General features: G+C 35.9%; 2 protein-coding genes across 2 annotated transcripts; both read right to left on the reverse strand.

Moving 5' to 3' along the window:
• Window positions 1–2,609: 2,609 nt before the first annotated feature.
• GLT6D1 (glycosyltransferase 6 domain containing 1) lies at window positions 2,610–8,971 on the reverse strand. Its single transcript, XM_010950355.1, has 4 exons — window positions 8,919–8,971; window positions 7,725–7,772; window positions 3,717–3,854; window positions 2,610–3,276 (listed from the first exon to the last, which is right to left on the reverse strand). Exons 1-4 carry the CDS (start codon window positions 8,969–8,971, stop codon window positions 2,610–2,612), a joined length of 906 nt encoding a protein of 301 aa, XP_010948657.1.
• A 6,248-nt stretch (window positions 8,972–15,219) lies between these two features.
• LOC105065278 (N-acetyllactosaminide alpha-1,3-galactosyltransferase-like) lies at window positions 15,220–23,002 on the reverse strand. The gene is made up of 2 exons (XM_045513132.2): window positions 19,945–23,002; window positions 15,220–15,913 (listed from the first exon to the last, which is right to left on the reverse strand). The coding sequence occupies exons 1-2, from the start codon at window positions 20,067–20,069 to the stop codon at window positions 15,220–15,222; spliced, it is 819 nt and encodes a 272-aa protein (XP_045369088.2). The 5' UTR covers window positions 20,070–23,002.
• Window positions 23,003–24,889: the final 1,887 nt, after the last annotated feature.

Raw genomic sequence — 24,889 nt, forward strand, 5'->3', positions numbered from 1 at the left:
ATGAGACCTTGGATCCTATTTAAGTCTCGTGTTTCATCAGGGAGTCACCTTGTTTATGTTTAACGTGTAGTCCCTAGCTTACTTTTTTCGACTGTGGTTCCAATAACAGTATAGTTTTCGGAGCCCATACAGTGTTTTTCTGGTCCACTTCATTCACCTGGCACCACCAGGGCTCCTGTCTGATCCAGCTGCAGGGGTGGAGTGCAGTTTCCCAGGCAGGTCCTGCTGGGGGAGTGTGAGAGATGCCTGGCCGTGGGGCAGTGAATGCTTCTCTGAGCCTCTTAATGCCACTGCCCATTGCCTGCCTTATCAATGATGGGGTTGCCTGAGGGGGTGGAAGGGGCTTTCCTGGGCTCTCCAGTGCTGCTAGGTGTTGTGTGGATGATGCTGAGCCTATGGGCTAGAGAGCGTTTCCTAGGGCCTTCTCCCTAGGTCACCTGGTACCACCGGGCTTCTTACTGGATCTGTGCCAGTGCTGCTGAGGGAGGGAAGCAGCCACCTGGGCCTCCTTCTGCCTCTGGTGATAGTGCTGGGGGTCATTCTTTGTCATTGAATTGAGGCCAGGAGATGCTGGATGTGGGTCTCCCTCTGTTACTGCTGAGTGGAAGGCCAGGAGACACTGGGCCTGCTGGTGCTTCTGAGTGGAATTAGCTGTCTACTCTTGCAGATGTTGCTGGTATAGGCTGAGCAGGCCAGCCACGTATGGAGTGAAGATGGGGTTCCCCCCTGGGTCTCTGCTCTGCTGCCTCTTTCCTGGGCCTTCAACAGAGAGAGCTGGCTTTTCCTAAAGCTTTTTTTTTTTTAAATCTATGCCTTTTGGTGGTTTGAGCTGTGGTCTTCTTCAATGCCCAGTCTGGGTAATATATGGGAGACAGAAAGAAATCCCAGGGAACTTGCCAACATGTTGTTCCTCAAGTCCTAAGGTCCCTAGCCAGCCTACCTTCCTCTTTCCACATTTCAGTCTTTTTATGGTTGTAATTATTTCCAGAATTTTTAGTTGTATTTAGAGGGGACTAACAGGGAAAGTGAGTCTTTGTCATCTCATCTAGGACCAGAAGTTGCAAAGAAAGTAGGCTCTTTTATCTTACAGTTTCTTCCTCAGTCCATTTCCTCACATTTTATTATTAACAGTAAGAAGAAACCTTAGAAATCTCCTTTCTACAGTACCACACTCGTCAGGTACATGTCCTGTTTTCCACATAACTGGACGAGGCAATGTTGCCGGGCTTTCTGTCACTTCATAACAAAGTTCCCGCTTCCCACAGTTTCCAGTATATGTGCCTCACTTTCTTCTGAGCTCTCACTGGCAGCGTTCTCAAAGTTCAGATTTCTATTAACAGTCTGTTCAAAGCAATTTATGCTTTCTCTATCATCCACTGGAAAATCTTTCCAGCCTCCATCCTCTGCTCAGTTCCAAAACCACTCCCACAATTTTAGTATTTTTTGTGGCATCACCTCACTTTCAGGTATGATGTCTGTATTAGTTATCTATCACTGTATAACATGTTACCCCAAAACTTAATGTCTTAAAGCAATAGACCTTTGTTATCTCTCTGTTTCTGTGGTTCAGGAATCTGGGCATGGCTTAGCTACAAGGCTAACAATCAAGGTGTTGGCTAGAGATAAGTTCTCATGTGAAGACTCGACTGGGGAAAGATCTGCTTCCAAGTTCACTGACATGATTGTTGGCAAAATTTAGTTCCTTGAGTGTTGTTGGACTGAGGGCCTCATTGCTTTCCAACTGTTGGCTGATGACTACCCTTAGTTCCTTGCTATGAGGGCCTCTCCAGCATTTCAATTTGCTTCATCAAAAACAGCAAGAGACCCTGCTAGTAAGGTGGAATGCACAATGTTATGTAACCTAGTCATGAAAGTGACGTCTCATCACTTTTGTCATAGTCACTACAAGGTTGGAAGCAAGTCACTACATTCAACTCACACTGCAGATGGGCTTTGGGGGCGGGGCATTACACAGGGACATGAATAACAGGATAGGGGATCACTAGGGACCATCATAAGGTCTGCCTGCCACAGTCATCATGAATATTCCTCATAATTTTAGTGTTGTAATAGTCAATAATCCTTATTTTTAATAGAATACTTACTAAGCCTCACTTTTTCTCCTGTGAAAGGGGATTAAAATAATAACTTCTTTTGACTTTAGGGCCTCCAGTTCTTGTAACTATGCATAATGCCTCACTAATTTATGGAAACATAGTGGGTATTACTACATAAAGATTCTTATGGAGGTAATTACTCCCTTTCCTGAACTACCATGCCATTTATGCCTCCAAAAGTATTTCTACATTGTTTATTATATAAATATATAATAACATTACTGTGTATTAACATTAAATTAACATCATTTATTCTTTTTTAAATTTGCATTTTTTTTTTTTTGAAATATAGTCGGTTTATAATGAACACCATTTATTCTTAATCCAGCATAGGTAGATTTGGATGGTTAAAAATTTCAAGGAGAAAAAATAATTTATTTGAGAAGATTGTACATTTTTTGTAAGTTTCTAAAATGCTGAAAATTTTAATGTTTTATATTTGAGGAGTTATTGTAATTAGCGTATTAATCCACAAATCTAATGGTATAACCATCAAACCCCTTTTGACTGCCATGCTATCTTAACACATTTAATTTGTGGAGGAGTTCTAAAACTTGGATCCCAATTGTATTCTGGTGATAACAACTTAGTGGGTTTCTTGATAAAAAAATATTTGTTTAGGTGATGTTCATATGTGCTGCTAAGTCCATTTTTGGTGTCTTGAATAGCTCCTTTCTGATATTCCGTAATGAGTTCTAAAACCTCCTGGACTGTGCCACCAAAAATTGCACTATGGTAATAGAAATCTCCTTCTTCAAAAGGGATGAAAGCTGCTGATTTAGATCTTCTCTCATAAGGGAAATTTTTAACATTTTTAAAATACCACCATGCACTAAGTTGAGCTACAGATTTTCCCAGGGTTTCCACTCCAAAGTCATCTTTGAAGATCTGGTTTGCAGTCATAATGAAGAGAAAGTTGACTTCATGCTGGATGTGTGCTATGATGTAGTCATGTAAATTCTTCATGTATATGAAATTAAGGTCTTCCCACATACTATCTCTGAATATCAAAAATACTTTAAATGTTCGAAGGGGACCTAACACTATGGGAGGGACTCTGGAGAAGCTATCCACCAAGATGTAAAAGATAACACTGTAGCCAATCATAAAGTGCTTATTAGCGGATTGGATGAACTGTTGCAGGTCTTGATATAAAAACCTGTGAAACATAAAAAAAAAAAACCCAGAAAAGACTTATTTTATTAAAAATCAACAAGCGATTACCTGTCATTTAAATGTGCTAACACATGTGTCATTGTTGCTAAAGAAATACCCAATAAGTAAAGGTAGAGCAGTTGGGTTTAGAACTTACCTGTCTTGGTTAGTGAAAGAGAATGCACTGACCTTGAGGGCCTGAGAAGAGCCACAAAGTTTGTTGTAAAGAAAAGAAAAAAGCTAACTGGGTATTAATGGAAAGATTCCCAAGTAGTGTTAAGGACTCAGCAACGACTGGAGAAAATAACCCCTAAAAATAATGACACAGGGCAGCCAGAAATAATAATCAGAGTTAATTATGAATAGCTCTTTGAATGTAGATAGTCCATGGGTGCTAATCCACATTTTCCAAAACAAAAAAGAATGACTTTTAGTAGCACCTACTTTCCAGAAGCGTCTACAGCCAAGCCTATGGTAATGTTCAGCCTTTTGTAATATTTTTCCAGGACTTGTCTATCGTAAGTTCCTTGCCATATGACTGGAGCAAGCCAGCCAGTTGTTGTTATTACATCAGGACGTTTTCTGTTGAACAAAAAAGAAACAAATTAAGCAGGTACCACTTTATCATGACAGGAAAAGTTGTTGTCCAAGTGATAGTAGCTACTGATTATCAAGTACTTACTATGTGTCAGGCACAGTGATTAAGTGCTTTACATTACTCATTTATTCCTTGCAGTGTCCTATAAGTACTGTTACTATCCCTTTTTTTCATACCAGGAAATTTAGGCACAGATTGGTTGAATAAATTGCTTAGTGTCACATAGCGAATGGTAAAGTCAGGGTTTAAGATCAGCCAGTTGGAGGGAGAGGGTATAGCTCAAGTGGTAGAGCTCATGCTTGGCATGCACGAGGTCCTGGGTTAAATCCCCAGTACCTCCTCCAAATATAAATAAATAAATAAACCCAATTACCTCCCCCTCATAAAAAAACAAAATAAAACAGAAAAAATCAGCCAATTGAGCTTCAGAATCTCTGCTCTAGTCTTTACACCATACTGCCTTTTGAGCCCAGGGGTTTTTTCCTTTGAGCTCTGACTGCAGCTTAAACTGAAGCAGCCCAGTGTCTGAACATTTCTCTGATTATTGCCTAAAGCAGAGAGCACCAGGGTTTCCTTGTATATCTTCCTTTCTTCCCCATGCTTCTCCTTTTCCTCTTCCTCCCTTCTCTTTTCCTAGAAGGTCCAGAGTATCCTCTTTTCACTTTTTCCTTAATGCTTTAAGGCCCCTGCACTGCAACCTGGAAGAAACTGTGATTATAGAGTAATTATCTAAATACAAGGAACTCTTATAAATTGCTGAGAAAAATTAACAATTCAAAAGAAAAATACAAAACCCACAATGTATAGTTTAGCCATTTCCTTACGAATAGGTATTCATTTTATTTCTGGGATTTTTCTCACTATGAAAAATAATACAGTAAACTTTCTCAATCTTATGTCTTTGTGTATTGTTGCTGTTATTTTTACTGCCTGGTCCTAGGCGTAGGATTGCTGTGTATGTATATTCATATTTAATAGTTGTTACCCAATTATTTTTTAAAAGGCTGTAATACTTTACATTTCCACCAGCATTTCCCCTACACTATTAGACTATAGATTTAAAAAATTTTCAATTTTATGGGCATAAAGAATAGCTCATTATTACATTATTTTACATTTCTCTGATTTCTAGTGAATTTGAGCATCTTTTCATATGCTTATTGGCTATCTTGATTTATCCTTCTGTGAGTTTCATATTTTTCTATTGTTAATTTTTCTCAGCAATTTGTAAGAGTTCCTTGTATTTAGATAAAATTACTCTATAATCTATGTCACAAGTAATTTTTCCCAGATGATTTTCTTGTCTATTAATTTTTTGTTTTGAAACCAAATAAAGCTTACAAATTTTATATAGTGAAATATATCTTTTAAAATAGCTACTAGGTTTCCAACATTAAGCTCTCCTTCTTCCCTAGATTTTACATGTTGTCTTATTGATTTTCTAACAAGATTTTTTATCACTTTATTTTTTACATTTAAATCTTTAATCTATCAGGAATATGGCATAGGATGGAGAATCCAATTTTTGTCCCCATTTTGATTGCCAGTAGTGCCAGCATAATTTATGAAATCATCCATCCTTTCCTCACTGATTTAAAATACCATCTTTGTTATATATCAACTTTCATATATACTGTGATCTAATTCTGGATTTACTGTTCTGATCTATTCCGTACTGATTTGACCGCAGTGGTGTTACAATATGTTCTGATATTTGTTAAGACAAAATCCTCTTACATTTTTTATTTTTCACACTTCTCTTGGCTGTTGTGAGACATTTATTCTTTCATATTTATTTTAAGCTATAATTTTTTTCAATTGAACAACTACTCCAAATGAGCTTTTCCCCTGATATCTCAATATTGAAGATATCACTTTATTTTACATTATCAGCCAATTTGATGCTTAACAGTAAAGCACAAACCTTCCAATTAAAGAAAGCTGTCTACTATTATGTATGGTATTTTATGTTATGAAAGTGTTATTGTTTGAATTAATCAAGATTTTTCATGTATTTATTTATTCTACAAATATTGAGCCTCAACTATGTCTAGGATTTTTTTCTAGTCACATTCTATTGGGAGAGGCAGAGAATGAATAAATGAGCAAATAGTATGCCAGATGTTGCTAAGGGCAATGGAGAAAAATAAAACTGGGTGAGGCAGAAAGGAAATGGGAGATGCCACTTTATATGGGCTGTTGGAGAAGGCTTCACTGATAAAATAACCTTGAGTGTCATAGAAGTGAAAGAATGAGCCATCTGACTATATAGAGGATGCATGGTTCATGCAGGAAGAACAGAAGGTGCAAAGGTCCTGAGGTCAGAGCATGCTTGGTATAGCTGAGGAATATTCAGGACACCAGTACGATTCGAGTGGAGTGAGGGAAAAGAAATGTTGAAGATATTAAGCAGCTATTTTATCTATAATTTTTTTCTGTTTAAGCTGCAGTCAGAGCTCAATCTTTTAAACTGTTTGAACTCTTCAGAAAGGCATCTTAAAAGAGCATTTGTTCTTAATGCTCATAATAACAGAAACCTAGAAACAATTCAAGTTCCTTTTAACCAAGCAGTGGATGAACAAACTGTGGTATATTTCCACAGTCAATTGTTATGCAGCTGTCAAAGTGAATGACAGTGATATACAGTTTGGGGATGAATTTTAGCAATATAATATTAAGGGAAAAAATAAGTCCCTGAAGATTCCATATAGCATAATATCCTCTTTATAAAGTTATAAAGAACTAAAATTAAAAAACAGACTTTTTCCAGAATATATAAGGAGGATATAAATTTATACTGAAAAAAAGAAAGCAAGGGGATGATGAGCCAGGTTCAGGATGGTGGTTGTTTCAGGGAGTAGGGCAGGGAGACGGAGTGAGGGTATTGGAAAAGACACAAAGCTGGATGTTTAAGTCATTGAAGTTTGTAATTTTTGTTTTTATTAAAAATAAGCAAAACAAGAAAGCACACAAATAAGTAAGTGGATTTTGCATGAGCTAATGATGAAAGTGAGTCATGAAGCAAGGATTATTTTTAAATCTAATTCTGTACACCAGCAGTCCATTAAAAATATAAATATAAAAAAGAAATTCACATAAGATGAAATACAGATAAATAATAACCCTAGAAGATGCTCAAATTCAATAATAATTACAGAAATACAAATTGAATTGAGATATTTTAACTAACAGTTTTGCAAGCAATAAAATGTTTGATATTACTAGAATAAAACACAGATATATAAAACAAATGAAATACTATTAACATATATCCCCTATAGATTAGAAAATAAATAGCATAATTATTAAAGGGCAATTTAGCAACCTGAATCAAAATTTAAAATGTTTATATCCTCTTAAACCAATGATGCTGTGATGGAAATTTATCTTATAGATAAATCAACACAACAGTTTATAAAAATATATATACAAGGATATTCATGGAAATATTACTTACAATAGTTCCCAATTGCAAACAGTACAAAACCAACAGAGAATTGGCTAAATAAATTACGGTATACAGCCATTATAAAGAACAAAATTCTCTTGAGTGCTAATGTAAAAATCAAGAGGAGTCATTAATGGCATTTTCAGGTCATTACTAAAGAGATTTTTGTTTCTTTCCACTAATAAAACCAGGAATGTTAAACTAGATAACAGCTTTCTCATTATGACCCTTAATTGCCGAATTCTTGATAAATAATCCCTAGGATTGTATATAAAGGCCTTGAAAATAAAAATCCCAAGTCCTGAAAATCTCCCAGGATAGCTAAAATTTGATGATGAAAAATAAAACTTCCCCATACAAATAGAGTTATTATTATCCTTTTATGAGCAGAATTTTTCGTTCTTACTTAGGATTAAACCACTTTGAGAGCTGAGGTTCTTCTGCTTCTTGATCCCTGGGTACAAAGAGAAAATTAAGAGTAATCAGCTTATTCAACAAATATATACTGCACCCCTATAAAATGACAGGCACTGTTTGGTGCTGGTTCTATAACCATGAACATTTAGATCAGCTCCTGCCCTCAGGAAGCTGATAGACTAGAAAGAAAGATAATATTAAATAGATAATTACAGCACAGAGTGATAAGGGCTAAAAGGGGAAACAGATCTCCATGGGAGCATATATAAATGGAGCATCCAGTCTAAATTTAGGGTTAAGGGAAGCCGTTTGGAAAAGAAATACGTAAACTGATTCTGGAAGTGTAAGCACTACATCAGGAAAGCCGTGTAGGGTGAAGGTGTTATGACCAAGGACAGGAAGGCAGGGAACAGTATGGTTCTTGAAGGGAGGAATATATTTTAAAAATTAGCAGAGCCAGAAAAATAATGCATATTCATGCAAAAATGGAGATTTGATTTATCAAACATTAGTGGCTTTATTATGTAATAAATACTCTTATGTATTGAAATAAAGAGGTTGGAGTAGGGGGTCCAGATGTTTGCCTTTGATTTCCACTTAAAGACAGGATGCACCTAAGGTTTTGTTGTCCTTTTAAGTTAATTATGTAATTAACAGAGTTATAAGGGAATTCCCTTTCATAAACTGGGGATTTTTGTAAAATAAGAATAACTTTAAGGGACTTGTGCTTCCAGAAAAATGGAATACCACTAAGTATAGCTAAAACTCCTAGATAAAAGACTCTGACAGAGAAGAAGGCAGTTCAGGTAGGCACCTCAGAGCTCAAGGATTGACATGGCAGTAAATTCTCTGGGTTTTCTGCCACATACATCCCACATTAGATGCTAGAGAACCCTGCAACCCAGAAATGCCCATGGGTGTAGACACAAAAAGAGCCCTGAGAAAAGTCTGCTCTTTATAACTAAAGGACCAGGAAAAGGGCAACCTAGCACGACAGAAAACTTTTAGACACTACTTACTGTACTCCAGGCCCAATACCACAGAAAAACTGTGGCCCCATACCCATCCCTCCAGCAAAGGCCAGGGGGAGAACCTAACCTTCCATCCTCGCCAGACTGTAATGAGGCTCCCCTCCCCTCGCCACTGGTATGGAGTTGGAAGCTAGTGGGGGTTAGAACCTCACCACTGCTCAGTGACTATGGCCACCTCCCTGTGGTCAGTGTAAGTGGAGACCATGTGGGGAGCCTAAACTCTCATCCCCACTCATTAGTAACAAGGAGTCCTTCCCCTCAAGTTCCAGTGGAGACAGAGTTAAGAACCTGAAATTTCACCCCTCAACTGACAGCAGTGGGGAAGGGCTGACCCATTTCCCAGCTGGAGGACTATCAGAGGATGCCTGTGAAAATACAAGATTTAAACAAGATCCAGAATCTCATAATACCCAAAATGTCCAGGTTTCAATTAAAAAAAAAAATCACTTGTCATACCAAGAATCAGGAAGATCTCAACTTGAGTGAGAAAGGACAATATCCAGATGTCTTGATAACACAGATATTAGTATTATCTGACAAGGATTTTAAACCAGCCATTGTAAAAATGCTTCAATGAGTAAACACTTGAAACAGAAAAAATAGAAAGTCACAGCAAAGAAATGGAAAGTCAAAGACACAGAAAATCGAAGATAATGAAGGATCATATATAAATTTTAGAACTTAAAAATGCAATTCATGAAATAAAAACTCAATGGATAGGCTTAACAGTATAATGGCAAAGGTGAGGGAGAGATTTGGTGAACTTGAAGGTAGAATAATGGAAATCATTCAAGTTGAGCAACCGAGAGAAAGAAACTGAAAAAAAAAAAAAAAAAGAATAGCACCTCAGAGACATGTGGGACTATAACAAAAGATCTAATATTCATATAATTGGAGTCTTAGAGGGAAAGAAAGAAGATGGGGCTGAAAGTTATTTTTAAAATGGCCAAACACTGCCTAAAATTTGGCAAAAGACACAAACGTATGGATTCAAGAAGCTGAGTGAATCCCAAATAGGATAAACCTAAGGATAGTCAAATTTCTCAAAACTAAAGATGAAAAAGTTCTTAAAAGCAGTCAGAGAGAAATGATTGACCTAAGGGGAAAAATAATCTGAATGAAAGTGGATTTCCTATCAGAAACCAGGGACCCAAAAGGAAGTAGAATAGTATTTTTCAGGTGCTATAAGAACTGTCAATCAAAATGTCCCGCAATAAGTGAATGCTTAAACAAACTTTGGTACATCTCTTCGTGGAATACAACATAGCAGAAAAAGGAATGACCTATTGATATAAACAACAACCTGACCAAATCTCAAGGCATTATGCTGAGTGAAAAAAAGCTCCTCTCAATAGATCATATACTGTGTAATTCCACTTATAAAGCATTCTCAAAGTGATGAAATTATAGAGACAAAAATAGATTAGTGGTACTAGGGGTTAGGGAGAGTCAAGGAGAGGAGTTGGGTGTATGTATAAATGGCAGCTCAGAGGAGATCTTTGTGGTGATGGAATAGTTTTGTATCTTGATGGCTGTGGAGGTTCCATGAATCTACACATGTGATAAAATGTCATATACTTATACACATGCATTGGCCCAACATTGATTTCCTGTTTTGTTACTGCATGACGAGTATGTAAGATGTAACATTGGGGGAAATTGGGTGAAGGTTATATGTGACTTCTTGGTACTAACTTTGTAACTTCCTGTGTGAATCTATAATATTTCAAAATCAAATATTAAAAAATAGCTTTAAAAGTGTATCCCTTTCTGACATTTCAAAGATGTTTTTAGCCAAACATATTTCATTGTGGGATTGGTCAAGACTTGTGCCTTTTCAAAATCCAAATTGTCCATGCCCAACATCATTCAAAATTAAAGTGACAAATGGAGAACTTTAAAAAAAAGTGATTTTTAAGGATTGGTATCACTAATTTCTCAGACCCTACACAATGGTCAATGACAGAAAACATGTTTGACAAAAAGGGGCTATCAAGCTAAAGAAAAATATTATCCTGGATGGAGATAAACTATAGCAAATGTCAAAAACTTGTCTGGTAAGCAGGTGAGTGTGTTAAGCGAGCAAAATTACGAGATGTTCACATATACTCGTACATACAGCTCATATATATGTATATACATGCATGTTCATAGAGTATTTCTGAACGATACCTAAGAAATTTATCAGTGGTTGCCCCTAGAGAATTCAGTCTAGTCTTCTGTTCTTTCTGACTGCCATTACCATTAGAACCCACTTGACTTCGGCCAGTTTGCCCTCCATACAGTTTGTAAAATACTTACAGAACAAAGATTCTTACCAGCAGAGATTAATCTTCTGTAGGTACTTCTTTATTCTTTGGATACATGAAAAGAGGCATTTTAGTGTTAAATGTGAACCAATGCCTATTGCAATTAGAACAACCAAAAAATCTAGAATTCAGATCCATTCATTCACTCACCTGTTAGCCAGGTAATTACTAAACTTCTCCTATATGCAGGCGTAATGCTACTGTTCTGGAATACATGGCTTCTAGTTCTGACATGGCATTCCAGATCTGGAATCCAGGCCTGCAGTGAGCTTATGGCCTATTATTTTCTTTTTGACTAAGATAGCACATTATTATTTTCAAAAAGATGGTATTAACAGTATTACAAGTGACCGTGAGTCCTTTCTATTAATGTACAATACCTCAGGAGGGCAAATGACATGTAGAACATGATACCAAAACAATAGGGTTAATTTTAAAAGACATTGGCTCCCACGACATAGCTGTTCAGATAGCATTCAGTAGCCTTGCATGGCGTATTTTAAAAAGATCATAAGAAGGAAGGCATGGAGGAGGGGAGAATTTGAATTTTTCTATGTGAGAATTTTAGCAGGTTAACAAATTTGTTCCCCAGTATAGCTGTGTTTCTATAGCAGGTTACTTTGAGTCTTATTCCTATTAGATAGAATTTTGGTATAATTTAAAATGTATCTAAAATAGTCCCATAATACACTCTATCCTCTTATCTTGCCTTATTTCTTTCTTCATAGTATTATTACATAAGATACAATGCTCCTGACATTATAGCATATATTTCTTTGCTTATTGTCCATCTTTTCCACCTAGAATTTAAAGCTTCATAAGAGTAGGCACTGTTTTCCCAGCATTCAGAACAGGGCCAAGGACCAAGAAGGTGTTCATTAAATATTTGTTGAATATTGAAAATAAAATAATTAATATATTTATGATTTGGTTTGTTCCCCAAAGGTAAAGTAATTTCTGATTAATTTAGGGAGTATTTATTAATATTTTGGGGGCAAAACTCAGCATTTCAGATCAACTCTGCCGATCATTAAAGGTAATGACTCATCAGTCTTTTGTATTTACCGGAAATGATGCTTAATCACCATCAGGGATAAAGCAAATGCAATCAATGACAGCATTTTCCATTTGATATTCAATCTCTGTTAGGAAAAAAAAGAAGAAAAGAAGTTTTGGGGGGAAGTAAAAAATAACTTTCTTGCCATCTTCTAATAACAGATTAATTTATGGAAATTAGGCCACCCATCCAAGTATCTGATTCCAGGATGCTCAGCCTTAGGAAGAAGGCAGACTTGAGTCAGGGGAACCACCCATTCTGTTTGAAGTGGCTGCAGAGATCTCCCTTAGGATGCGCCACTTAGGATGGATCCATTTGCAACATGTCTGTGACATTCTTTTTGTATTCCTTTCTCAAGGTGCACCCTGATTATGTAAAGAAAATTCAATAAAATTCTCATTCTGTTTCACTTGTGCTTCTGTGACAATAAAATGAGGTACTTAGAAGACATCTTTATGCGTTGGAATATATTCTGCCCCCAAAGTTTATTTACATATTTTTTTCCTCACAAAGATATTAAGACTGATAATTTATTCAAAGTCTATAGGACCAGTAGCCTAAAAATATATGAGTTCTTTCAAAGGTATATCCTTGTAAACAGTGATTAAATATCTACATTAAGCTCTAAAATGGAATATTTGACTTCAGCCAACGTACTGAGCTTGTGTTGAAGGTGTCAGGCAAGATTTCTGTTTACAAGTAGGCATTATCCAAGAACAGGTCCCGCTTTTGGGTTATGTGTTAAAGTACAGTGGAGGTCTCTGATAATTATTTTTTGAACACTTATTTAATGAGCAAGATGTTTTATGGTAGCCACTAGCAACAAGTGACTAGTGAGTACTTGAAATATTGCTAGACCAAATAGTGGACTTTGAAGACTCAGTATGAAAAAAAAATATTATGAGATATCTCATTTATAGTTGTTTATATGGACTACATGTTGAAATGAAATTATAGATATAGTGGGTTAAATGAAATATGATTAAAATGAATTTCATGTTTCTTTTTACATTTTTGTAGAGTAGCTCCTAGAATATTTAAAGTTACAAACGTGGTTTGCATTATATTTCTATCTTACAGTTCTTCTGTAGGTAATACTAGACTGAGAAGGCTATAACTGGGCACAATTTTAGTTTCCCTGCAATGTGAAATGACCACCTTTTAAATTTTAAGACCATTACTAATGCCCTGTGTGGTAGGATTCCATTTAGCCAGATTATTTTCTGACAATCTGCCCTCAGTGACATTATTTTTAAAGACCAGTAATATGTTTGTTGATGTGTCACCTATTTTATACTGTATATATTTTAAATTATTATTATTTTAAAATTTATTGATTTATTTATTCTGGGAGCGGGAAGGTCATTAGGTTCTATTTATTTATTTATTTTTAGGTTTTTTTTTTTCAAATGGGGATACTGGGGATTGAACCCAGGACCTCATGCATGCTAAGCTTGCCTTCTGCCACTTGAGCTATATCCTCCCCGCCTTGTACAATATATTTTTAATGCTCAGGTTTGGGGGTGATCCACACCTATGATTTTGCCAGATCATCCAAACTTTCATACAGTTCCTTCCTAAAAGCCTTACCTTTAGTTTTGGTAATATAAGGAAAGTCCTAAGAAGTTTCCCAAGCATTATATTTTAGGGTCTCTGTTAAAATTATCAGATATTGTATAATACTTTCCTGGTGTTTGAGTCTCCTGCTAACGGTGATGTCACCATTCTTTTGATGATGGAAACATAAGAAAGTCATAATGATACTGTCATAATGATACATTTGGTGGCAAGTTTTTCTCATGGCTACTAGATGGTAGAACTTTGTCCGAATTGAAAAACTAAAGGCCTTAAAAAATCGTTTGCTTTTAGCTTCCTTTGTTGTACTTCCTGACCTTGTTTTGACGAATGACTTTTACTTACAGAAATGTATTTTGAATGATGTGCTTGGTGTGTGTGTATATGAATGACAGAAAACGTGCAATATCTTTTTCTTCATCCCTTTTCAAGCGTTGTCCGATTATCCCAGGTAAAGCTAATTTCTTCTTATGCTTTCTTAGAATATTTTTAAAGTACTTATTTTTCTGATTATGGAGGTAACACAATTTCATGTTATAAAAATTTGTCAAGTGCAAAAGAGCACAAAGGAGACAAGGATAATCAAATGGAATGGCACTTCCTGACATAGTCACTCTTCATTTGAGATAGCATTCACCTTTATTTTGCCCTTCTTTGAACATAGTTTTCCTTATTGGAAAAGAAAGACACACATTCTAACCGAAAAAAGTTTATGTAATGTATACTAAATCTTCTTCCACCTCAGCACACCTGGTTTTTCCATACATTATCCCATCCCCATTGGCAGCCACTGTGTTCAGTTTCTTGCGTTTTAGTCCATAACTATTCTGTGTCCTGAACGCATATGTACATTTTTAAGTATATAGTTCCCCCTTTCACACAAATGGCAGGATGGTAAAAACACTCTTCAGTACTTTGAATATCTCACTTATCAGTATACTGTGAAGATCGTTCCAGTACATCTCCTGCATCTGACTCATTCTTTTTCTAGTGAACTGTATTTCGTTATATGTCTGTATCATGATTTATTTCAGTTTTCTATTGCTAGAGATTTTGGTTGTTTATTGTCATTGCTATTCTGAGAAATGCCACAGTGAAAATACTTAAACATGCTCTATGAGCACATGTTGAACTATGCTGCAGGATAAATTCCTAGAAATGGAATTGTTGTGTCAATTTAAACCCATTTAAAATTTAAGTAAATATTGCTGAATTGTTTTCCATAGAGATCGTTCCAGTTTAATTTGTACCATCAGTGGATGAAGGTTGTGAAAACACTCACTATACTCCATCTGATGTCAATACATTCATTCTGCAACTGCTATATCCCATGTTACATAATTCAAAATAAGTGTGAGGGAGAGTATGAATAGAGTGTGTTGGTGGGCTTGCCATTTTGTTAGTGAAATTTTCTTTTAGTGCTAAAATTTGTTGAGTAGTAATTTTTTAAGGACTAAGACAAAATGGTGCCTTTAAATTCAGGAACATAAAGGAAGGGGAAGGGCTATAAAGTTACACTGCCCTTCTAAAATATTCATAATTTTTAATAGCCCACGAGACTTTGACATTGTGAATCTCATGATCACTATATTTAAACCTATCCCAGCAGTATTCTGGGGACAAGAGTTTAGTGGGTTTATGGAGAAAGAAATACTTGTTTAAGTGACTTTCATCATGCCACACTGCTTCAATGTTATTTTTCTTGTCATTCAAGATTCCTTTGAAGCATTCCCTGGCAATATTGAGAACCTGAATGGGAGTGCCCCCAAATACAGCAGCATGGTAATAAAAATCTCCCTCACCAATAGGTATATATGCTTCTGATAACTGTCTTCTCTCATAAGGTACCTCTGTAGGACTTGCCTTATACCAATAAGCATGTAACTGAGCTACTGACTCCCCCAGAGTCTCCAGTCCATAGTTGCTTACAAAGATTTGGTCCACATCCATGCAGAAGAGGAAGTCAACTTCATATTGGATGTGATCTACAATATGTTCACTGATGGTCTTCATGCGCATCATACTGATATCTTGCCATCTCTTTTCTCTCCTTATTTCAAAAATTTTGATTGAACGGAGAGGACTCAGCTCTAGCCAAGGCATCTTGAAGAAGTCATCTATTAGGACATAGATTATGACTTTCTGGCCTACCATAAAAAATCTATCAGCAGATGATAAAAATGTGTGCAAATAGTGGTCGGTGTATCTGTGAAGTAAATAAGAAACAATTAAGTTCATCATATTACATTTTAGTGGAACACATACTATTTAAATTACACTGTAGTTTATCTAAAAATGCTACTAAGCAGCCAAACATTAGATTACACTTCTTGAGTTGTATTTAAGCAGTGTAAAAGAAAGTGAAATTATCTGCCTTTCTGCTCCCTGATGAGATTGTGTGGATCACAGGAGAGGAGAGGAGCTCCTCAGGAGAGAGAATGAAACTTGGTGAGATCAGGAAACTGCACAGAGCCCTGTGCAAAATGAGAGCCAGAGTTTTCAGGGTTATCAGAGCAATAGGGACTTGCTCTGGAGGTTGTAGGCAGGAAAGGTCATGGGCCATTGCGGAAGCAGTTATTGATATCTGTGGCATCCGTTTTGAGTAGTTATTCATAAAAGGTCAGAGGTAGTGTGCACTGTAGCCACTGTCTGCTTTGTCTGTCTTATTTTACCTTGTGCCTTTTAAAATGGTGCTAAGATTGCTGGATTGGAAAACAAAACTTTCTCATTTCCAGTCTCTCCACCCAGTTAAAGATTCTCAGAGTAATAAATGGCCTCAGGTAAATTCAAAAAAAGGAAAGGTAATATATGTGGCTTAGCTTCAAATGATGTTTATATAATCATTAAAAATAAGTTTGGGGGAGGATGGGTATAGCTCAGTGGTAGAATGCGTGCATAGCATGTACGAGGTCCTGGGTTCAATCCCCAGTACCTCTGTTAAAAAAATAACAATAACAAACAAATAAATAAGCCTATTTATCCCCCCCAAAAAACCACAAAACATTTTTAAAAGTAAAAAAAAAACCAGATGGGTCAGGAGAAAACTTTCTAGTTTGGACTATCTAAAAGTATTAAGTACATTATGAAAAATACCACTTAAAATATTGTACTGAGCTGGAAACTAGCAACTCAAATCCAAAGAAGTCCAATTTATCCACATTTCTTTTATGGTTAGGGCTTTTGTATCATGTTTCAAAAATCTCTGCCTCTTCAACGAAGTGAAAATATTCTCCTCCATTTTCTTCTAGTAGCTTTATTGTTTTATCTTTCATATTTAAGTATTATCCATTTGAATTAATTTTTGTGTATGATGTGATATAGGCTGTTTTGTGTCAGTCTCAGCCTATTGATAGTGATGCTATTGGCTAGGAATGCCTGGGGGCACTCACCTGAATCCCTACTACTTGTGGTGAGACACCCTCCCCCTCTGCCCCCAACCTCCGCCCCCCCCCCCCCCCCGCGAGGCCCCAAGAGACATTTCCCCTACCAGAGCCAATGTTGTGGCTGGACCAGCCCTTGGCATTCTTAGTATGATTGCAAAATGAACCTCAACAACAACCACCAGGGAACTTTGAGAAAACAAGCTTTTTCAGTCACAAGTCCAGGAGAGTACAAAGCATGCCTGGGGCCACACAGCAAGGTCACAGGTGGAGAGAGAGAGAGAGAACTTGAGAACTTGGGATTCTGCCTTTATTGGGGTCAAGGGTGGGGTGCCTAGGGTTTTATGAGTTCACTCTTTATTGGTGAATTTAAAACATAAAAGCGGAAGTTAAAGCTAAGGAGGGAAAAAGCAGGGTTATGCAAGTGGTCAGTTATGTAGGTCACCCTGGGCTTTCTGAAATGGGAATTTTATGTGTGGGGTGACCTGGCTCTTTATCTAGTTGTTCAGTTAGTAAGTGTGTCACACGGCTGGCAGTATATTTATTTGAGATGGATGTCTCAACAGTTAATCAAAAGCTTAATGTCAGGCATTTACAATTTTAAAAATGCTTATTTCAGGCACTTAACACGACAACAACAAACTTTTTTTTTTCAATTTTTAGAAAACTTTTTTATTTTGGAATGATATTAAGTTTACAGAAAACTTGCAAATAAATTATCGAGCTCCCATATACACTCTCTTTCCCTAACTATATAACCATAGTACATTTGTCAAAACTAGGAAATTATCAGTGGTAAAATACAGTTAACCAAATCGCAGATTTTACGTACATTTCACCAATTTTTCCCCTAATGGCCTTTTTAGTTTCCAGGATCCAATCCAAGATACACACTGCATTTAGTCACTATGTCTCTTTAGTCTCCTCCACTCTGTCAATTTCTCTCCTTGTTGGTCATAACCCTGACCATGTATTTTGTAGAATGGCCCTCAACTTGGGTTCCTCTGATTTTTTTCTTAGGTAAAGTTAATTTTTAATACAGTCAGACTTACCGACCTTTTCCTTTATGATTAATATTTTCCATGTCTTGATTAAGAAATCTTTTCCTATCCTGAGTTCATGAAGATATACTACAGTTTTTCCTTTAAATTTTAGTCTTAAAACTACCTGGGAATTGATGTTTGTATAGGCTTGTACATGATATGCTATAGAGGTACAATTTCAATTTCCCATGTTGACATCAACTCCGGCATCATTTATGGAAGTCTTTCCTTGTGGCTCGACAATGTCATTGTCAATAAATAGAAAGTCTTTAACATTTGCATGAAGCTTTCTGTTTTATTATATTGGCTTACTTGTTCATCCCTGTAGCAGGTATTCATGTCGCAATGTCCCATATAGATACTTTCAGTGTATCCTCCTGTTTTCAGTCCTACCTAACTCCTAATTTCAGAGGGACTCGATGCCTCGGAGGTTCTTTAACACAGAGAGGGGGTTTTAGGATGAAGTTAATGAGGCTTTGATTTCAGTGCCCCTCCACCTACATAGGACCCTTCTAAGACTCAGTGTGTTCTACTGAGGGGAGGTGGGAAGGAAGCAGAAACCCCATCTACGCCCTGAAGGTAGGAACACTGCCCCCAGCATGGGGTCAATCTCTATGCCCTGGTCCACATCATGGGGCAGCTACTCAGAGGGATCAGAATGGGTCTAGGGACGGGGTACACAGGACACTTCTTCTGTAAGGGTTCCTCCCTCTCCTTCCTTTCTATTTTCTTCTTTTTAAATAAAACTTAATATCAGTATTTGACAAGTTACTCTAAAGTTGATAAACTATGTAATTTTAAAGGGTGATATGTACATTGCTCAACTTAATACTGTTTTGTACTTTCTTTGTATGATTTTGATATCAAGTCAGCACTTGCTTCATAAAAATGATTTGGGAAGTATTCTGTCCTCTTCTCCTTTCTGGAAGAGGTTGTATAGAATTGATGTTAATTCTTCTTTAAATATTTGGTAGAATTTGCCAGTGAAACCATCTGGGCCTGGAGACTTTGGGAGTTTTTAAAATTATGAATTCTACTTCCTCAATAGCTATTGGGCTATTCAAATGATCCATATCATGTTGGGTGAGTTGTGGTTGTTTGTGCCTTTAAGGTCCATTTCATCTAAGTTGTCAAATGTATGTGTGTAGAGTGTTTTATAGTGTTTCCTGATTATCCTTTTGAAGTCTGCAAAGTCTGAGGTGATATATCCTGTTTCTTTCCTGACACTGGTAATTTGTGTTTTTTCTTTACCAGTCTTCCTGGATGATTATAGATTTTATTGATTTTTTTCAAAGAGCCAGCTTTTTGTTTCATTGATTTTCCTCTATTGCTTTTCTGTTTTCTTATTTTAAAAACAACTTTATTGTGGTATAATTCCTGTGCAGTAAACTACACGTATTTCAGACATACAATTTGATGAATTTTAATAGCTGTATACACCTATGAAACCACAGCTACAATCAAGATACCTAACATTTTCATCACTCCCCAAGAGGTGCAAATTTCGAACTCCCAGTTTATCCCTTGCCACCCTCCTTACCCCTGGTAACTGTAAGTCTGTTCTCTGTGTCTGTGCATCTGTTTCTGTTTTGTAAATAAGTTCTTTTGTGGTCTTTTTTTTTTAGAATCCACATATATTGCTTTTCTGTTTTCAATGTCATGATTTCTATTTTCATCTTTATTACTTCCTTACTTTTGCTTTCTTTGGTTTTATTTTGTTCTACTTTTTCTGGATTCTTGAGGTGGGATTATTGATAACCTTCCATTTTCTACAACAGAAGGGCTAAATGTAAAGGACATTTGGCATTACTTACCTTCCCACAGAAAACACAGTCAACCCCACAGTAATTTTATGACTTGCATAATAGTCTTCCAACACTACTTCATTGTAAGTGCCATGCCACACAATTGGAGCTGACCAATTGGTAGTCATTTTCATGGGCCTTGATGCACTGGAAGGAAGACATAAGATTTATGAACAAAATACCTTTTAATAAAACTGTAGTAGATATTACTAATGTATAAAGCCTGGGCCAGATTGCAGCATTTCCTTACTCCAACCCAAAGTCTTGATGGTCATGATAAACTAGAGAAACTATTTATCAGAAATGGCTGGATCATTACAAAAGCACATGTACAGATTAGTTATACTGTGATTCCAAGATCTTTGAGGATACAGAGTTGAAATGCCACCCAAAGTATAAAGTAACAAGTTCTCTTATATTTGGACAAAATCTATTGCCTTAGGCTTTTGGACACTGATTATTTTCAGAGGCCTTATTTTGAAAAATGAACCTCCCAGTTTTCATAATCTGAAATGCTGCCAATGTTAATATTACTACACTCTGTCAGAATCAACTTTGTCAGAACTTTGGAAGATAGCCAGAGAGGTTCAGAGCAACTAAGCAAAAACTATCTCAAAAAAAAAAAAAAAAAAAAAAAAAGGAAGAAAAGACTCAACATGGTAGGAGTAAGAAAGCTCTGTTGTATTTTAACTTAGCCTTACACCAACTCCCTCCCCAGTATAGCATTGGAATTGAAAACAGCAAGCCATGTTCTCAGTGTTGGTATGCGATTCTGGAGGAAGAAGAGTGGATCTAATTCCCAAGGAATTGTGCTTGTCTGGTTTGATCTACCTGAGAGTTCCTTGAAGGACCAACTCATAATGCTTTTACTTAACTCAGAACTCTCTCAGAATGGAAAAGTGGCTAAATAGAGAGTGTTCCTTGAAAACATATTTAAAAAGAACAAGCCCCTGCCACCTGGGTTAAAAGATTAAGTTGGAATAAACCCTAGATATGCTGAAAGCCTGGGGAGGAATCATTTGGAAGACAGTTCTTTGAAAAGTAAGGGCTTTGACAAGATCTCATGTGTAACAGGAAACTGAGAAATCCATGCACATGTTCAGGGCAGAGTGCATGTTCAGAAAGATCTGTGGATACCCTAGGTTTTCACCTCTGGCTGGTATTTAGGCTCAAGGCACACAGGAAGTGAAGGCTAAGGCAGAGTTGTAAACAGCTGGGTTGTGTTGAAGGAGGGCCCAAATACAGAGCCAATCTTCAAAGACTGTGTTTTTTTCTTGTTCTCTTTGTTTTCTTTTATTTTCCTTTCTCTTTCCTCTTCTCTTCTCCTCCTCCTCCTCCTTATGCCCTCCAACACCTCCCTCTCTCTTAGGCTCTCAGCACTTAAGGAAATCTCTGTCTAACTGCTAGCTGACCACAAGCTAAAGGTACAGAGACTTCTAAAACCAAACAAGATGAAGAATACAGTCTTTAAAAAGAGGTTCAGAAAATCCACTAAGCAAACAAACAACCATAAGCAACAGCAAATAACAACAAACTCTGAGGAGGCAAAAGTATCTGATCTCCAGAGAGATTATATTATAATACTCAAATTGTTTAGTTTTTAACCAAAAATTAAGAGTTATGCAGGATGGGGGGAGGGTATAGCTCAGTGGTAAAGTGCATGCCTAGCATGCACGAAGTCCTGGGTTCAATTCCCAGTACCTCTGTTTAAAAAAAAAAAAAAAAAAAAAAAAAATATATATATGCCTAAAATTACCTCCCCCCCATTAAAAAATAAAAAATAAATTAAAAAAAAGAGTTATGCAAAGAAAGAAGAATGTATGGTCCATTCACAGGAAAAAAATTAACAAAAACTATCCATACATTGAGCTTTTCTAGAAAGATTTTAAATCAACAGTTTATACTGTATAGCAGAGGGAAATATATACAAGATCTTATGGTAGCTCATGGAGAAAAAAAGGTGGCAATGAATATATATATGTTCATGTATAACTGAAAAATTGTGCTCTACACTGGAATTTGATACAACATTGTAAAATGATTATAAATCAATAAAAAATGTTAAAAAAAAATTTAAAATAGCCTTAAAGGGCCAAAGGAAACCATGGACAAAGAACTAAAGGAAAGTAGGAGAACAATGTCTCATGAGAAAATATCAATAAAGAGATAGAAATTATAAAAACAAACCAAATAGAAATTCTGGAGCTGAGAAGTATATAGCTGAAATGAAAAATCTCACTTTGGGGTTCAACAGCAGATTTGAGCAGGCAAAAGAAAGAATTTGATATACATAGAACACTTTACCCAACAACAGACTACATATTTTTCTCAAATACAAATGGAACATTCTCCACAAAAGATCATATGTTATGCCACAAAACAAATCCCAATAAACTTAAAATGTTGGAAATATACAAACCATCTTTTCCATTGACAATGGAATGAAATTAGAAATCTATAACAGAAATAGATCTGGAGCATTTACAAATATCTGGAAATTAAACAACACATCAAACAACCAATGTGCCAAAGAAAAAAATCATAAGGGAAATTATAAAATACATTTAGATGAATAAAAATGAAAATACAACATGCCAAAACTTATGGGAGGCAGTGAAAATCAGCACTCAGAAGGAAACCTAAACATCTATATTTAAAAAGAAGAAAGATCTCATGTCAATAACCTAATCTTCTACCTTAAGGAACTAGGGAAAAAAAAGGTCAAACTAAACCCAAAACAAGCAGAAGGAAGAAATAATAAGGTTTGGAGCAGAGACAACTGAATAGAGAAAAAGAAAAATGATAGATTCAATGAAACCAGAAGTTGGTTCTTTGTAGAGGTCAATGAAATTGACAAACCTTTAACTAGACTGACCAAGAAAAAAAATCAGAGCAGAGTCCAATTACTAAAATCAAGAATGGAAATCAGGACATTACTATAGATCGTACAGGCATATAAAGGATTATAATAGAATACTATGAACAACTATACACCATGTAACCTAGATGAAATGGCCAAATTCCTAGAAACACAAACTACCAAAACTGGTTCAGGAAGAACTAGAAAATCTTAACAGACCTATAACAAGTAAAGAGATTGAATGGATAATCAAAAATCTCCTAACAAAGAAAGCCCAGGACCAGATGGGTTCACTGGTGAATGCTACCAAGCACTTGAATTAACACCAATTATTCTCAAAGTATTTCAAAGAAATAGAAAAACTTTTTTTATAACATTTTTTATGATTTATAGAAAACTTTCTAACTCATTCTGTGAGGCCAGCATTACTCTGCTACCAAAACCAGACAAAGGCATCTCAAGAAAAGAAAACTCTAGACCAATATCCATTATGAATATAGATGTACAAATCTTCAACAAAATATTAGCAAACGAATCCAGCAGCATATTAAAATCCCACCATGACCAAGTGGGATTTTTTCCCAGGAATGCAAGGCTGGTTCAACATACAAATATTAAATCATTGTGAAACACTGGATTAATAAAATGAAAGGAAAAAACACATGAACATTTTTACTTATGCAGAAAAGGCATTTGACAATAAAAGTCACACTCTTTCACAATAAAAATACCCAGCAAACTAGGAATAGAAAGGAATTCCTCAACATGATAAAGGTTATCTATGTAAAACCCATAGTTGACATCATATTTATTGTTGAAAGACTGAAAGCTTTCCCCCTAAAATCAGGAATAAGACAAGGATGTCTGTTTTATCCACTTCATTCAACATTGTACTGGAAGTTTAGCTAGAGCAATTAGGCGAGAAAAAGAAATAAAAGACATCCAAATTGGAAAGGATGAAAACTAAATACTAGCAGAGAAAATTCTAACTATCTCTGCTAGCAGAGAAAATTCTAAGAAATCTATAAAAATTCTATTAGAACTAGTAAATGTTGTGGGATACAAGATCAACATGCAGAAATCATTTGTGTTTCCACACACTAGAAATGAACAATCTGAAAATGAAATTAAGAAAACAATCTTATTTATAATATCAAAAAAGAATAAAATGTTTAGGAATAAGTGTAACCAAGTTTGTGCAAGACTTGCACAATGAAATGTATAAAACATTGCTGAAAGAGATTAAAGAAGGCCATATGAATGGAAAGACATCCAGGGCTTATGGATTGGAAAGCTTAATACTGTTAAGATGGCAATACACTGAAAAGTGATCTATAGATTCAGTGTAATCCTTACCTATAGAGGGATTAAATAATGTACCTCCCAAATTAAAGTCCACTTGGAATATCAGAATGTTACCTTATTTAGAAATAGCATCTTGCAGATGGAATTAATTATCTTGAGGTCATTCCGAATTCAGTTGGGCCCTAAATTTTATGACAGGTGTCTTTATAGGAAGATAAAAGGATACATAGAGGAGAGACACAGAGAAGAAAGTTATGTGAAGACTAAAGCAGAGGTTGGAGGATTCTTCCCTAGAGCTTTCAAGGGAGGCATGACCCTACTGACACCTTGATTTTGGATTTTTGCATTCCAGGACTGTGATAAAATGAATTTCTCTTGTTTTAAGCCACCCACTTTGTGGTGGTTTGTTATGGCAGCCTTAGGAAACGAATGCACTATCAATTTTCTAACTGCCTTTTTTTTTTTTTTTTTTTAGAAATAGACAAGTTGAGCCTAAAATTCATAAGAGATAGACGGATTTCAAAATTGTAGAATAGATAAACAAGATTATACTGTATAGCACAGGGAAATATACACAAGATCTTATGGTAGCTAACAGAGAAAAATATATGTGACAATGAATATATATATATGTTCATGTATAACCGAAAAATTGTGCTCTACACTGGAATTTGACACAACATTGTAAAATGATTATAAATCAATAAAAATGTTAAAGGTGAAAAAAAAATTCATAAGGATTTGAGGGACCCCAAATAGCCAAAACAATCTTAAAAAAGAACAAAGTTG

Source organism: Camelus bactrianus, chromosome 4 (assembly GCF_048773025.1).
Source record: "Camelus bactrianus isolate YW-2024 breed Bactrian camel chromosome 4, ASM4877302v1, whole genome shotgun sequence".
NCBI lineage: Eukaryota > Metazoa > Chordata > Mammalia > Artiodactyla > Camelidae > Camelus > Camelus bactrianus.

Coding starts and splice junctions, on each gene's coding strand:
- LOC105065278 (XM_045513132.2), bottom strand. CDS start 20,069: ATGAAAATGACTACCAATTGGTCAGCTCCAATTGTGTGGCATGGCACT. Junction 15,914..19,944: donor ACTGTGTTTTCTGTGGGAAG/GTAAGTAATGCC, acceptor TTTACTTCACAG/ATACACCGACCACTATTTGC.
- GLT6D1 (XM_010950355.1), bottom strand. CDS start 8,971: ATGGTCTCCACTTACACTGACCACAGGGAGGTGGCCATAGTCACTGAG. Junction 3,855..7,724: donor TCAAAGTGGTTTAATCCTAA/GTAAGAACGAAA, acceptor TTTGTTCAACAG/AAAACGTCCTGATGTAATAA. Junction 3,277..3,716: donor GCTGTAGACGCTTCTGGAAA/GTAGGTGCTACT, acceptor TATGTTTCACAG/GTTTTTATATCAAGACCTGC.